This window comes from Triturus cristatus, chromosome 8, assembly GCF_964204655.1.
Source record: "Triturus cristatus chromosome 8, aTriCri1.1, whole genome shotgun sequence".
NCBI lineage: Eukaryota > Metazoa > Chordata > Amphibia > Caudata > Salamandridae > Triturus > Triturus cristatus.
The window spans coordinates 1,652,752,313-1,652,769,489 of NC_140591.1; the positions used below are offsets into that span (position 1 = coordinate 1,652,752,313).

Below are 17,177 nucleotides of genomic sequence, written 5' to 3' on the forward strand. Positions count from 1 at the left end.
CTTGTTGTTTCATACATGTCTATGATGGGCTTAACTGCAGTTTCACTTAATGTTCAGGGGTTGAATCATCCGTTTAAGAGAACCAACATTTTAGATTATTGCAAAAGTTTAGCTGGTGATGTGGTTCTACTTCAAGAGGCGAAGATAGCCTTTAAAGAGGCTCTTCTTATGAGGAAGGATTTGGTTCTTGATGTTCCTTGTTCAGAGGCTTCTGGAAAGACAAATGGGATTGTTACTCTTATTTCCGAAAGCTCTGGTTTGTCTATTGTTACAGCTGAGCATGACACCAGTGGTAGATGGCTAATTACCCGTTTGACTTATTATTTGGAAGATTTATATAGTATGAATTTATATGCCCCAATTATTGATGACCCACTTTTTTGGTGCAACATAAATAAAAAGTTTACTGATATTCTACAAACTTCTAGAGCAATTGTTGGCGGGGATTTTGATCTTCCCCTTGGTCCTATTTTGGATAGACACTCTTGGGCGCATAAACATATGCTCATTATGTGCTTTCCTCATCATCTTGTTGATGCGTGAAGATTGCATAATCCTACGGTAGTGATTTCAAGTTTTTCTCCTCTCCACATTCTAGCTTTTCTCGCATTGATTATCTTTTGGTGGATGACTCTATTTTAAAACACACTATAAATGTCATGGTTCATCCAATAGATGTTTCTGACCATGCAGCGGTTTCTTTAACTATTCTTAATCTCACAGATACGAGAGGCCCTTGGAACTGGCGTCTCAATCCAGAAATTTTGCAAGATAATGATGAAGTTAAAGAGCTTAATGAGGAAATTGATAAATACTTGAAGGATAATGAATCTTCGGTGAACACATCAATAGTTTTGTGGGACACATTTAAATATACTATACGGGGTCATATTATTTTTAAAAAATGGCCAAAAGGAATAGTTACATTAGAAAATCCCTTCAATCTATGGGGGATAACATTAAACGCAAAGAGGAACTATTTAGACGCACAAACGACAAATCATTCCTACAGGATCTAAAAAATTTGAAATATTCTTTTAATTTCATAGTCACTAAAAGAGCTTAAATTGGTATACATGCCCAAAAAACTATCATTTATTGTTACGAAATAGAGCTGGTAAGCTCTTAGCTGCCATGCTAAAGTATCAAAACATGAATGTCAATGCTACTCGTATTTCTCATATTATTGATAAAAATGGTTCGAAAAAATTCCATACCCAAGAAATTCTTCGAGTTTTTGGAGACTTTTATGAAACATTATGCACTCCTGAGGATCAATCTACCAGGGCTACCTGTTAACAGTTTCTTCAGTCAATTCCTACTAATACTATTTCCCATACTGACATGACTGAACTGAGGAAACCTATTGATATTGAGGAGATCATCCTGGCCATCAAAGCTATTTGCTCGGGGAAGGCTCCAGGGCCGGATAGTTGTCTGATCGCCTTAAAACTTTTACTCCTTCAATAATCAAATATCTTGCGAGGATTTTCGATGATTATGTTGTTTCTGGTAAGGTTTCTGGTTCAGCTGCTGAGGCCACTCTTGTAGTTATACCAAAGGATAGTAAGGGTCATTAGATCCTAAAAATTATCACCCAATTTCATTCATAAATATGGAATTTAAAATCTTTGCTAAGGGCTTAGCTAACGCTTAGAGGGTCATATTCCCAATCTCATCCATGACTCCCAAACAGGTTTCGTAAAGGAAGACTTGGCGGAGACAACATTCAGACCTTTCCTTATTGCCTTCAGCTGCGATCGCCCTTGACGCAGAAAAGGTTTTTGATAAAGTCTCTTGGCCTTTTTTACAAGCAGAATTAGAATCCCATAATCTTGGCGATTCCTTTATTAATAAAGTTATGTCTCTTTATGCACAACCATAAGATAATATCAGAATTAATGGCGCTATGTCTTCCTTTCTTAATCTTCATCAGGGCACTAATCAAGGGTGCCCTCTTGCACCCCTTCTTTTTCTCCTATCTGTAAATCCACTTCTTCGTCCACTTAATCTGAACCAAGTTATTAAGGGGTTTCAGTTTGGTTAGCCTACGCTTAAAACGGCCACATGCTCTGTTGACGTCCTTATGTTTTTCAGAGGATAGTGCAACAGCAATCCTTGTTATATCTAACATTATAAGTGATTTTTTGCTCGCCTCTGGGTGCACTCTTAACAAAGAAAAGACGGAATTGTTTCCGCTAAACGCGTTGTGTTTTCCTGTTCAGATGGGTGATTCAGGTTTTAAATGGCAATCGACTCACATAAAATATTTATGGATTTGGTTCTGGAAGAACCTTACAGACACTATGTCAAGGTGCAATCCACTAATATACACAGGAGCAGACGACGTCCGTTCCCAACGCCCCGCAACAGTTTCCCAGCAAACACGTAATTATATCTTGTGAGTCACTGGGGATGCCACTGGGGGGAAAGGGGATGGGACAGAGAAGAGACAGTCACAAAATGTGTTCACTCTGGTACTTCCTCTGATACCTCACTCTTCTTACGTGTTCTTTTCTGGCGTAGTTTGGTTTACTAGAAGCTGACTGCAAGAAATGGTATACATTAAACAACTACTACTGCCTGAATATTTAATCTATATTTTCTTCTAAAAGTTACCTACCCAGGTATCTTATGACCTGTGCCTCTCTTCGTGTGATGGTTATTATCTTGATTTCTGTAACTGTATACAATGCAAACCAGTCTTTTTCCTCTAACTCCTTTTTAATCTTTTTCTCCTTTTAGATGTCCTCACCTATTGCAGTAGAAATGCATATTCCTGCTTGGGCTCAGGTAAATATAACACTTTTCCTCTTTACTGAATTTTCTCTCTCTCTCTCTCTATATATATATATATATATATATGTATGTATGTATGTATGTATATTTCTAACGTTTATTTTCTACATTCTTTACCTACTTGAATTCTACTCCTAATATGTATTTACAATGAGGAATGAGCCTGCCTACCTGCTGCACAAACTGAAACTATCCGTGAATTTACAGTAACAGGAGAAGTACAAAAATTCACGAGTGACTCACAACGCTAATCAACTTGTGCTGACTCTCCCTCTTTTCACAAAACTCTTCCTCCAGACGGGCGTGCTATGCTCAATTTACCTCAACGCCCATGTGCTGCAGAGGAAAGGATAGAAATCCTCTGCCTCACAGCATGCATGCACATGACTCCCAGAAACAAAAATAAAGGCTTACTGACTTGCGCCTCCGTTGAATCTGCTCCCTCAGACTGTAACTAAGACGCGACAAGGTAAGCGATAAATTACTGCACAACGACTATTTCCCTTGATTAAACTTTCGCTTCAAAAACTACTGGAACATCCTACTGCTCAAATTCTTCAGGTGAAGTTCACGATAATGTGGGTGCTTCACCTGGACATTCCAAATTGCCCTGAGCTGAACAACGACTAGCATGCTGCTTGATAGAGCGCTTCTTGGCGGCCATCATAGGTTTCCTCTCCTCCCTGTGTCTATTCCAGGAATGACCATTCCTAATCTTTTTGGAGGTTTTAAAGCTGATTAGGCTAACTGAGAACCCTTTCTTTTTGAGTGATCCTGACACACTATCACATATAATGAATCTCATATCATATCAAAGGTTAAGGAACTTTTATCTTCCTGGTCTCCTAAATATATTTCTTGGTGGGTGTGAGAAGTGGGCCTGGTATATGCTGTCCACTAATTAAAGTGAGCACCCGGTACCAGTCCAAACAATCCTTGTGGTTTTTAGGTCAAAGATAACCTTTATAGAAAGCTATCCTAGTGGTAGCTATGGAGAGCAGCCCTCAGGCTCAGTCTTGAAGCAATGTTTAGCACCTTGTTTTACCAGAATGCAACCTTATAGTATTGATTAAATGAAAGGGAAACCACACAGCAGTTACACAGATATGTATTTATTATATACAACACTCTCTAGCATCCTCAACACAAGGATAGAACACAAATCAAATAACACAGTGGCAAATAATCAATCGTAAGTAGCACAATACACAGTGGGCTCCAGGGGGAGACCAAACCATATACTAAATAAGAGGTATAAGAACCACAACTTGGGCCTAGGCTTAGTCTAGAAGGTGTAGAATTGCTGGGACCTCAAGGAACCACCCAAGGTGAATTAACAGGGACCCCACGGAGGGCAGATGCAGAGTCAGAACACGACTGTGTGCTCTGTACCTTTCAATGGGAAAGTCGTGGTTGGAAAATTAGAGACTAAGGAACCTTCCCAGCAGATCACGAAGACACCCCTTGGAATTTAAGAGGTTGGAGAGCCACCCCACCTGTGGATACCTTTGTACCAGATTACCAATCCCAGAGGAGCCAGGTGCATAGGTACGAAGTTGCATCGGAAACCCTTGTCGTTCTCTATGGATGTCGACCCAGAAATGCTGCTGCAGGAAGTAAGAAAAGTGTCCGGGGAAATCCAAATGTGGATTCTAGATGTGAAGAACATGAAAGCAGAGGGGACAGAGTCTAGATCATTTTGGAGTGACCAGGGGCTCGGTAAACGATTGCCCACCGATGTTGGGTGCTTCAGGTGTGTTGACGATGAGCTTGACTCTTCAGCTGCGCTGACCAGGAGATGTCTTGGATGACCAGAAGCCAGATACGAGCTGTCCCTCAAAGAATGTCGAGTGCGGAGGGGTCGGTGTCTGGCGGGAGCACCAACAAGCCTTGGCAGCGGCAAACAACGGTGTCAACAAATTCGGTGTCAATCTGGCCCAGCAAGGACGAGGAGACTCACCTTAGCAAGGGGAGTCAGGGCAGGCCTGGAGCAATTAGAGGAGTCCAAATAAAGCAAAGTTGACCCTCAAGTGGACCCACAGGCCGGAGGCACTGGAGTTGCAAGGGGACCTCAGGTGGTTTCAAAGGGTACCAGTTAGCAGGGCACAGAGTGTGAGAATGCTGGAGTCCTTCTCAGAAAAGATGCACTGTGGTCAGGGCTACAAATCACCCAATGCACAGAATTGTTGCATGACAACAAGCATGTGCACCTGCAAATGGACACAGTGCACAGGGGTACGGGTTATACAGTCCCCATGAGGGATATCCACCTCAAACTTGGTAAGAGGGCAGCTCAACCTCGGAGACCTTCAGAAACCCACCTCCTGTGTTGCTGAAGCCTTCAGAGTTTGCAGGAGCTTAAGATCAGCAAACCAGTCAGATGCCTTATGGTGCCTGCGTTTGCAGGGGAGTGACTTCTTCACCCCAAAGGAGATTCTTTTATTGTCTTAAAGGTCCACAGAGTCCTGCACAGAGCCTGTATGGATCACAAACAGTGGCAAGACGGGGGACGGCAAGGGAAGACGAAGTCGAGCCCAAGGGAGGTCCAGCGAAGTCCAGCATGTCCAGACGGTCGAATTGTAGTGGTATCTTCTTGCAGAATCGTGTCCATGTAAAATCTAATGTCCTGTAGCCAGGTAACCCATTTTATACCCACAGAAAAGGGTTGGACAGATTCTAGGTACCCTCCTAAGGGAGGGGCAGGACATAGGGGTGGCTACATGTCCAGTTCAGTTCTGCACCAGAGCAGGATCAAATGGCTACCAGAACTGGTTAGAGCTGGACTATTCACAGGGACACCAAATGTGCCCCTCATGCAGACTTTTTGGCACTGTAACAGTGCACCCACCCAGCCCCAATGCACTAAATCCTGTCTTGGAGGTAGTCACACCTCCCTGTGACAGGATACCTATTGTCTGACCTTCCTTTGCTCGAGCTTGGCTCAGCAGCAGGAGGGAAGACTCATGTCTGTGGCTGGCAGCATCCATTTTGTGCTGTAAGGCTCGAGAATGTTGGTACCGGTAGACTTTGGTACCCCCGGAACCTCGGTTCTGGGGGGGGGAATCATACCTCCCACACCAGTCACTGGTGTGGAGGTATGATTCCTAGGTGTTTGACACCAAACACAACATACTTTGTTGCAGTCATTTTTGAGATAGCATTTACTGTGAAGTTATAAAGCACCTCTACCTATATGTCTGGTAGTATCACGTAGTATCACGAACAGCTCAGGAGAATGGTCTCCGTAGACTGCAGAGGGGCCTGCACATGCAGGAGCACCCTCCCACGTAAAACCCAGCACCCTTCCTTCAGGATTGTTAAAGCCTGCTATAGGGGTGACGTATAAGGTTTTAAGTGTGGTGATATATATAGATATAGTGAACCTATATCTCTCGTAAGTGGTGCAAGCACCAGCTTACTCAGGAGGCAGTAGCAGACCTGAGTTTCCATTTTGCATGGCCTCTCATGGGTGGCATAATACTTGCTTCAGCCTTCAATCAATCAATCAATCAAGGCATTTATACAGCGCACTACTCACCCGGAGGGTCTCAAGGCGCTTGGGGGGGGGGGGGGGGGGGGGGGGAGCCGCTACTGCTCGAACAGCCAGGTCTTGAGCTTCTTCCTGAAGGAGAGGTGGTCTTGGGTCAGACGAAGGTCGTCGGGAGGGTGTTCCAGGTCTTGGCGGCCAGGTAGGAGAAGGACCTTCCTCCAGTTGTTGCTCTTCGGATGCGGGGGACGGCGGCGAGGGCGTGGTTGGTCGATCGGAGGTGGCATTTGGGAGCGTAGAAGTTGAGGCGGTTGTTGAGGTAGCTCGGGCCTTGGTCGTGTAGGGCTTTGTGTGCGTGGGTGAGGAGACGGAAGGTGATTCTCTTGTTGACGGGGAGCCAGTGCAGGTCTCTCAGATGCCCGGAGATGTGGCTGCGTCGGGGGATGTCGAGGATGAGTCAGGCTGAGGCGTTCTGGATCCGCTGGAGTCTCTTCTGGAGCTTGGCGGTGGTTCCAGCGTAGAGGGCGTTGCCGTAGTCCAGTCGGCTGGTGACGAGTGCCTGGGTGACCGTCTTCCTGGTCTCGGTGGGGATCCACCGGAAGATCTTCCGTAGCATGCGCAGGATGTTGAAACAGGACGCGGAGACGGCGTTGACTTGTCTGGTCATGGAGAGGGAGGAGTCCAGGATGAAGCCCAGGTTGCGTGCGTGGTCTGTCGGTTTCGGTGCGGTGCCCAGGGCGGGGGGCCACCAGGAGTCGTCCCAGGCGGAGGGCGAGGAGCCCAGGATGAGGACTTCCGTCTTGTCTGAGTTCAGTTTCAGGCGGCTGGTCGTCATCCACTCGGCTACGTCTTTCATCCCTTCGTGGAGGTTGGTTCTGGCGGCGGCGGGGTCGTTGGTCAGGGAGAGGATCAGCTGGGTGTCGTCGGCGTAGGAGATGATGTTGAGCCCTTGGGAGGCCTTTGGGGTACCTATGCCCTGGGTACATGTGTACCATATACTAGGGACTGATAAGGGTACTCCAGTATCCAATCTGGAGTTGTACCAAAGTACAAACATATCAATTTAATGGAGAAAGCAGACAGGCTGGAGTCCTGAATAGCAGGATCCAAGCCAGACTAGTCAAAACAGTGGGTGCAAAAATCAAAAAGTGGGAGAAACCATAAGAAGCAGATCCTACTTTCCTACAGTGGGGATGATTACAAACTCCTAAAATGATTATAACCTCGATTATTAATTTTTTATTCTCCATGTTACCTGTTAAGCTTTCTTCTGTCTTCTTCCATAAGCTTGATTCAATCTCTCCAGAATTTTTATGGAGCGTTAACAGAGCTAGAATTGTTTCCAAATACCTCAGGAAACCTTCTGATTTGGGTGGCTGTAATCTTCTGGTCTGGAATCTATATCAGATTTCCTTTTTAGCATCTCAAAGGTGCTCTTTGGTTTTTACCGGATTCACAACTTGTACTCTATGCACTCCTTTTTCCACCCCTTCCTTTCGGCTTCTAAGCTTATTTTAGATTATTCTCAACATTTTATTTTAGACACAATTAAAACATTAAAATATGTTGATAAAAAAGTATATAAACCTATTTATAAATCAAGATGGTCTTCTTTATGGCATAATCCTAAACGTTCTACTGATATTGATCCTAGCATAGCCTCTTTGTGGACTGCCAAATGTATCAGATTGGTGAAACACCTAAATGACTCTAATCATGATCCGCTTCCCTTTTCGTTCTTATCCAAGAAATGTAATCTTTCCAACTAGGACTTCTATATTTCTTGTAAACTAAAGGTGAAACTTGCTAAAATACCCCTATTTACGGATTCGGTTATTGTCTCACTTCTTTCTAAGTGGTTCCGTTCAGCGTCTAAAATGTATAAATTCTTATGCACTCCACTCCCTTCACAGTCTCCCATTACTTATGTTAAATGGTCTCATCATTTTGCAGAAGACATATTTCACAAGATACTTGGCATTTGATTGGGAAATTATCCATAAGTAAAAAAATTGCCCCTTCACTTATCCAATTCAAATTCTTTACACTAAGGGCCATATTATCAAGAAGACCGATAACATTATCACCGTTTTAGCGGCAGGAAACTGCTGCTAAAGCGGCGATAAGGGGCTTGATAATATGCTCTAGAGAATTCCAATAGAAGCCCAGGTTTGATGCCCTTCACACCACAACCTGGGCTTCTATTGGAATTCTATAGACCTTGCTACCCTAACATCAGCAGGAATGCGCAAACTTTACAGAGATATAGTAAACATTTACAGAAATCAAACACAATATGTAATGAGAGCATTGATGGTCCAACCTGTAAAGGCTGCTCAGGCTACAAAACCACACATGGCTACCACACAAGTCCACAAATACTAAATGCCTTTGTGGGAAAAGTTCCCACCAGCCAAGAGCAAATCCCGTTCTGGATAGCACAAAAACAGCACTGCTTGAAGCAGTTTTTCCCCATATTGGCCTGCAGATAAAATACAGAATACTGCCAATTTGCTTGCCGCTAGAGTTGGCTCCCCAGTTAGAAGATTGTGCCACTTAGGATACAATCTTCGCTGCCATATATACCAGAATGCATGGTACCCCTTTAATAGTAGTTATACCAGATGTACTGAAACAAATACAGAACGAGTATGGGGCAGAACCTGCCTTAGATCAAGGATGAAACTAATGGGCAATCAGCCATTATGTTGAGTAACATAAAAAGGGAGGCAGCAGAGGTGGCTATGCATAAATGCCTGAGGGAATTTACTCCTGCCCAACAGGAGCACAAATTGATTATTGAAGATACATATGACTCTCTAGGCAGAGATAATCTGGGAGCCAAACATGGGAAACCAATATTTAAGAGTAGTTCTGAAAAAGATAACTCTAACCAAGCCCCCATTTTTCAAAGAAGAAGTGGGATAATAAATAAAATAAAACACAGTCACAATGTGGGTTTCCTCAACAGGAACACACTGACCGGAAATTTAATTTGCGAAACCGTGACAATATTTGAAAACCTGACAGGTATCAGGATACTGAAACACGTTCATCTTGTTCCTTTCAGGAGGAATCCAAAAAGCGTTAGGAGAGAGACGGACAATCAGAATACAGATCGGAAGAGCGAGTCAAGCCGAAAAGGGAGTCACATTGCACTTTGGACTACTGTATTAAACAGAAAGATAAGCAAAAAACTTAAAAACCTCAATTTAAAAAAGAAGGTAGCCAGAATTAAATTGAGAAATGCCCAGGCTACTGAGGACTCGCTTCTGAATGTGGAATGGGCAATGTTGATGCTCAATAGCGTGGCAGAAGTCACCATAGCTCGTCAGAACCTGATGGACTTTCTGGGGGTAGTAACGCAGAGTGAGCATATCACGGTGGAAACACCTGATACAAGGGTAAGTGTCCCACATCATTTATTTAAAATAATGCTCCAGATGGAGGGGGACATACCCAGGAATGTTAAGGTCTCTTTTGGGAGAACCTTACCTATGGTTACGACATTCTTTGGCCCTAAAAGGATGGGCCTCCTGAGTTCATAATGAATTGCACAATGTGAAATGTGGGAGAAGGAGTTATTTTACCTGCTTTCTCCGACCTCGTATCAGAATCAGTTAAAAATGAATGCGTGCAGGACTGGGCGTTAGTGTTTGTTGCTGCACTTTACCACAATCATGTTGGATAGGATGATGAGTCATCTATTCACAAAATCCCATTAAAATCGATTCCTCAACCTCTGAGACAATACCTGATTAAAAATTAGACAAAGAAACAAGTCAGGGAGATCTTAGATCAACTTGAGTATCAGGGTGTGATTTAGAATAGCACCTCACCTATGACTCTTGTTTCTAGTAATGAAACCCGATAATTCATATTGTCTAGTCTTAGATTCTAGACATTTAAATGCTTAAACATGTACATTTGAAGTAAAGAATGCACACAGTGCAGCACTAATAAATAACATCGTGCAGAAGAAATACAAAACAATACTAGACCTCTCAAAAGGCTTTCTCTGCCAAAATATAGCACCTGAAAGCAGATATTTGACAGCATTCTCAGCAATAGGCTCTTAATGCCAATTTTGTTGATTACCCCAGGGTTGTTTTCAGCCAGGGTACCAGAGTTACTTAAAAATATTGACAAGGAAGCATTGTCCTATGTAGATGACATTTACATGGTGGACAATTAATTGAACACTTGTTCAGGGTGAACCACATAATTCTTGGGTTCCTTAATCTGGGATAAAAATGTAATTTCAAAAAATCGAAAACTGCCCACCTCAGTGTCCTATTTTTAAGATATGAATTAACAAGTGAAAGGCAAAAGCCTGGTGGTACAATCTTTAGAAAAATGTGCACTGCTCCAACCTCCAACAACTCTAAAAAGACTACAATCCATTTTAGGGTTCTTAAACTTTGGCAGGACATACATTTTGGATTACGCAGTAAGGGTTAAACCATTCTACTACTTAATTAGACCAGATTATTTAGTGCACCATTGGACACAGGAACATACTGATATCCTATATTCCGTACAAGCTGGCATGATAGCTTCCAGACATATACGTACACGTGTCAACACAACTAACCTGGTGCTACTTGTAGTCACTGGACCAACCGGGTACACTCATATCACTTCCAAAGAAGGTGATACAGTCCCTATAGATTAGAATTCACATTTGTACACAAATGCTGAAATTCATTTTGCACCAACTAAAAAATACTCACAGCAGTACAGATTACTGTAGTGAGAGAGCACTAGCACAGGGGAAATGCATAATTGTCATGACCCTGGCACCGACCCTAGAGGCCGTTACAAAGGCAAGCATCCTGAATGCTAAAGGGTTGCGTCCACGATGGATTCAATGGGCTATCTATCTCACTGCAACAGATTTTACAATACAAATGCAAGCATTACTGCAGTACAAACAAGAATATCCTCTGCCAAATGAAATAATGCCTCTAGATCGATATGAATGTACATTTATACCAATGTATCTGCCCAGGTGGTCGTAGGAACAAAACATCAATATCTCACGGCATGCGCAATTGTAAAAGAGTGCATGCAGGAGGGAAAGTTTCTTCCTGGAGAAACACACACAAAGTCTCTAGGAGACTATACCGCAGAGCTGGCTGAACTAAAAGCCCTGATACAGGCACTACAAAATACCGGATCCTGAATTCCCCTCACTCATAGTGTGTGATTAATTTTACTGTGTCCGGTCCTATAACAAATATTTACATTATTGGGGCCAGAGTGAATTTAGGGATTCCAAAGGTTGCACAGTAAAGCATAATATTCTTTGGGAGCAAGTGGTTAAGCTGAAAGAAATTGTTCCACGGGCTCATGTTATTCATACATTGAGTCATCAATGTGTTGGTGTTCAAGTTGAAGGGAATTCAGTGGCAGATGAAGCAGCAAAAGCAACAGTTTGTACTGCTGCAGTTGCTGCAATAACTCACTCTAGCACAAGGATAGACAGAGCAATGATGATAGCTGTCAATGCCAAGTGCAACAGCTCAGTTCTGCCGAAAGGCTTTCCACTCAAGTAAAAGTTAGTTGCACAAAATATTCTGTATGCTCAAATTTCAGGAGTGGGGGTAGAGTAATACCAAACACTGATCGCAGATTGGGATTGATACTAACTGCACATGAGGGTCTGGAGTCAGCTCACACAGGGATTACTGCTACAATTGTACTACTAAAGCAGCACTATTGGGGGCCAGGTCTTACGAAGCAGACCAAGGACTTTGTCCTTAAATGCGATGTCTGCTGGCAGATGAAGGGCTCCACCGTAGCACATCTACCACAAACACCTTTATTGAACTCAGACACACCTCTTGCATGTGTCTATTTGGATCACTGCAACCCCTGACACTCAGATGGGGCTTAGAAGTACATCTTGGTGGCAGTAGATTCATACTCTAGGGTCCTGTGGGTTTGTCCCAGCGACCGGCTCACACTTGAGCTGTTATGAAAGATTTGTGTGTCTTTATCAGCACATGCACAATTGGCACACTACATGTCGACTAGGGCCTGCTGTTTAGCTCTTGGGCTTATATAGAAGCCCTCGCAAGTTTTGGTGTGACTTTGCGGCACTCCTCCCCCTATCATCCTGAGGGAAATTCGGTAGTCAAGAGGAAAAGCCATGACTTAAAGCAATCCTTAACACCAATAATATTAGGCTTGGGCAGTAATTGGATCAATCACCTAGAGGGAGTCCAGAGGGCACTTAATAACATGCCAATAAAATGCCTGTGGGGGGTCATACACCGTATGAGCTCCTGTTTGGGGTAATAAGGTGGGTACCCAACCTCGATAGTGTCAGCACAGTAGCGTCTGAAAGACCATTTGACCCCAATGAACTTTGGATGTTTTACATGACCTTAAAGAATACCAAGCTTTACAAAGCAACGTCCAAATAACATGCACCACCATTGGGGAAGTGAAAATGGTAATAGCAATAAATGTCTGGGTTCCGGAGATTGGGGACCTGGTCAGAGAGAAAATTGTGGACAAGAAAGAATTTGGGCACCTGCACCTGTCCTAGCTTTTGAAGGAACGTGAACTGTCCTTCTTCCGCCCCTTACCAGCCATCAAGACAAAGGTTTGTCTCAATTGATCTGATCAAACCACACTTTGTGGCCAGTTCTCAACAGTAGGCAAGGTTGGCTCCTGGGTAGCCTCCGTACTCTTCTTGCTACCATACAGGAAGTTCAAATGGAAGCTTTTATAATGACTCAAGACTTCACTTTCCCAGGGAAGCTGTGAACAACTATGAAATGATACTTCTCCCGGTTGAAACAACTACAACTGTACAGTCAACAAGTACAGAAATTGCAATTAAAAAAATTTACGACATCTATGTCAACATGCCACAGATCGAGTTATCTACCAGTTCTACAAAACTTTCTGAGCGGCCAAGAATAGACCAGACAGGGTCTGGCTACTTCATGCATTATGACAACTTCTTATCAGATCCAAGTGATCCTGAGTAGCTGACACTGCCTCTCACTTTCAAATTTCGAGTTTATGCTTTCCATATTTTGCCGAAAAAGATTTACTTTGTTGTTCCCTGGATACATCTATGGATTACAATTGGATTTGTTTTCCTGGTATTTTGAATTGGTGTAGTAACTGTCTTTTCCCTTCTTCTGAATGGACGCTTTCTCCCAGAACGCTCTGCAGTACAACTCATGAACCTGGTGATTAAACCACATACGTCATCATAACGTGAATTAAGAGACTTGTCTCTGATGAACATTACAACGGTTCCAGTCCCTGAAGGAATTGTATGGGACAGGGTATGGTATGATGTATATGGTCCTATTGAACTTTTGAAAATTCCTTATTTGTTAAAAATTTCTTTAAATGACATCATCACCTTTAGTACTTTCTCTGATGACTGGGACATTGAAGCTGCATAATTTGCTTTCAGATTTAGAGCAATCAGTTGCATTTTCAAATGATGAATTGTATGATGGTACAAGTAATTTTGGAGACATGTTCTGTTACCAGCTTTATGGTCACCATATTTTAAATAAAGCCAGTTTTCCATGCACTGTTTATAATTACACACAATGAGAACACTGCCCAACACCGCCAAAAGGTATTTCAAAGACTGTTGCACAAAAGTTTGCCTATTTTTCTGGCTTTGAAACATGAGACCCAGCCTCATATTACTATTGGCTTGGATCTACACCTGCAAAGAAAACTATGCTAACAAACACCAACCTGCTATATGCTGCTTCCTTTATTTCCCATATGTCTATACAGGGTTCTGAATTTTGGAAAGAGACACAAAATCTATCTGGGGACAAAAGATTGGCAGATTCAGGGGACATAGGCCTTATTTGGAGCATGCCTCATACCACATAAAATGGTTTTCCTAAACAAGACAGTGCAACAAACTTCATTTCTGTGCCTAGCGAAAGCAATCGTTTTGAACTTGCCACGTTTTTCTGCATTCTCAGGTTTCGCAAATTGGCAGCACTTTCACACTTTAGTCAGGATACACTGGACACCATGATACGAAATGGTTCTTTCAATTCATCACACCCTAATTGAAAGGGTTGGTTGGTGTGGCCTGTGGACACAAACGGCTGCCAGTCCAGAGTCCTAAGTAACACCGAAGGATTTAGGATCGATAGGCTTAATCAAAGATATCTACAGACAGAAACATTGATGGCGTGTTAGCGTCATAGTGTTCGAAAGTTATGCCTAGATTGGCTAAAAACCTCAACACTCTCCCAGGTGAAACAACACTTGCCCCTTCTTTCTGATGACATGGATCTCAAGGATTTCTTACTAGGTCCCCAGATCCCACATCAAAAGTGCTTTTTGTACAGAATATACAATGAGCTGTGGAAGATTTCTCAACAGGAAGCTGCTCAGAGGTTGTGTGAGATTGATAGTTAAACTAGAGAAGGCTTTAGCTTTGGTTGTCAATGGTATTACCACTCTATCATCCAGAGTTTATTCACTGGGCAACATAGTGTCTTCCGCGATTGACATAATACATCAAGATATGTCCACATTACAACATGGGCAGTCACAATTATGGGCAATAGTAATATTGAGATGGATGTTACAAACGTTACATTCTGGCCATGTGCCATGGCGGTACATCATCAGTACGAATCTGTTTTCACCATATGATCTAACAGAAGGACAGATGACAATGGTACGTAGAGATGTGAAATATACCATGATGAACATTGAAAAATTAGACCAATTATATTTCACTGTGGCGGAGACACCATCCACTGACTGAATAATCCATGGTTACATCTCCCTACCGGTCACAACCTTTCAATTCAAATGTTGCCTCCAATACCAACAAACAGGCAGATGTGAAGCACTAGGGGAAGGATATGTGCATGAGTATTGGGAATTACCATTCAGGTTTACAAGCAGGAATGGAGACACAGATGTTTTTCGTAGTGGCTCTGACTGTTAAGATACATTAAGAGACTCCTTGGTTTTCAACAACATTTCTCTCCATGGGGCATGCAATGCTTTAATGGCAAACTTGTCTTGTTATCTGAAGAGTTCCCCAGCTGCCGTGATTCATCCTCTATTCAGCTGCTCTCGCATGGGAACTATTTGATGCTGAATTAACAAGATTGCTGCGGAATGGAGCCAATCAAACACAAGGAGATGATGGATGGAGTGCTGAAACTTTTCAGTCACTCACCCCCAGTCATAGATCTGGGTTGAACCCATCATCGTTAACTTACTTCACCACCCCAGTTTGGACACAGCCATGTGCAAATCAGTCTTGACCCTGCGCCTCACGGGAACAGACCAGCCAAAACTGCCAGGCCAGGTCCTCCCTGGACCAGCAACAGGCATCCTGGGACCAGTTTCGGGGTAACACCCCTTATCAGCCAGGCTAGCTTTAATCCAGTGGCAAAGTGAGCAAGGGACCCACGTCTAGGTAATCCTTGCCAACTAAGGGCGAACAAAGCAAACACAAGGAGATGATGGATGGAGTGCTAAAACTCTTCAGTCACTCACCGTCAGTCAGAGATCTGGGTTTAACCCAGTATTGTTCTTTTGCTCACTTCACCACCCCAGTTTGGACCCAGCCATATGCAAATCAGTCTTAACCCTGTACCTTAGGTTAACAGTCCAGATCAAACTGCCAGGCCAGGTCCTCCCTGGACCAGAAACAAGCATCTTGGGACCAGTTTCAGGGTAACAACCTTCATCAGCCAGGCTAGCTTGAATCCAATGGCAAAGTGAGCAAGGAACCTACGTCTGGGCATACCCTGCCAACTTAAGGCGAACAAAGTAAACACAAGGAGATGATGGGCGGATGCTAAAACTTTTCGGTCACTCACCCCCCGTCACAGATCTGGGTTGAACCCATCATCCTTCTTTATCTCACTTTGCCACCCCAGTTTGGACCCAGCCATAAGGAAATCAGTCTTAACCCTGTGCCTCATGAGAACAGTCCAGCCTGAACTGCCAGACCAGGTCCTCCCTGGACTAGAAACAAGCACCCTGGGACCGGTTTTAGGGTAACACCCTTATCAGCGAGGCTAGCTTGAATCCAATGGCAAAGTGAGAAAGGGACCCATGTCTGGGCATACCCTGCCAACTTAGGGTGAACGAAGCAAACACAGGGAGATGATGGATGGAGTGCTAAAATATTTTAGTCACTCACCCCCATTCACAGATCTTTGTTGAACCCATCATCGTTCTTTAGCTCACTTAGCCACCACAGTTTGGACCCAGCCATTTTCAAATCAGTCTTGACTCTGTGCCTCATGGGAACAGTACAGCCCAAACTGCCAAGCCAGGTCCTCCCTGGACCAGAAATAAGCATCCTGGGACCAGTTACGGGGTAACACCCCTTATCAGCCAGGCTCGCTTGAATCCAGTGGCAAAGTGAACAAGGGACCCACGTCTGGGCATACCTTGCCAACTTAGGGCGAATGAAGCAAACACAAGGAGACAGTCTCGTTTTGGATGGGCCCCAGAGGAATTTGCTAACTATGCCATGGTCATGTGTATGGCAGCAGAATTACTCCAGTTGACCTTGGAGGTCAAGACTAATGTTTTGACGGAGGCTGTCTAGCCAGGTCCATGTAACGATGAACTAACAAACACCATATTTGGGGCCTTGGCAAAGCCTTGCTCTGGCCGTACTGGCTACAGACAAATTGCAAGACTCCATCTTTCAGCACTGGGCAACTCCAGCATTTTTTTTTCAGCACCCCCTCCTTTGAAGGTTTGGTGGAGCCTGCGTGTGTAACCCCAAAAACCTTCCCCACAAATCCCCCTGATAGAAAGTCTAAACAGGTGGAGAGTTTTGGGAATTGATTTTTCTCTATCATCAGCCTGGCATCTGCTTTGCCAAAGCCAGCTGCCTTTTTGG

General features: G+C 43.6%; 1 protein-coding gene across 3 annotated transcripts in view; it reads left to right on the top strand.

Moving 5' to 3' along the window:
* Positions 1 to 17,177, top strand: part of LOC146808495 (transient receptor potential cation channel subfamily M member 2-like) — a 1,799,999-nt gene that overhangs the window by 427,784 nt on the left and 1,355,038 nt on the right. For all 3 annotated transcript variants that reach the window (XM_085623580.1, XM_085623581.1, XM_085623582.1), the window contains one exon: positions 2,746 to 2,793. In XM_085623580.1, coding sequence (XP_085479706.1) covers positions 2,746 to 2,793 — 48 coding nt within the window. The remainder of the gene's footprint in view (positions 1 to 2,745; positions 2,794 to 17,177) is intronic.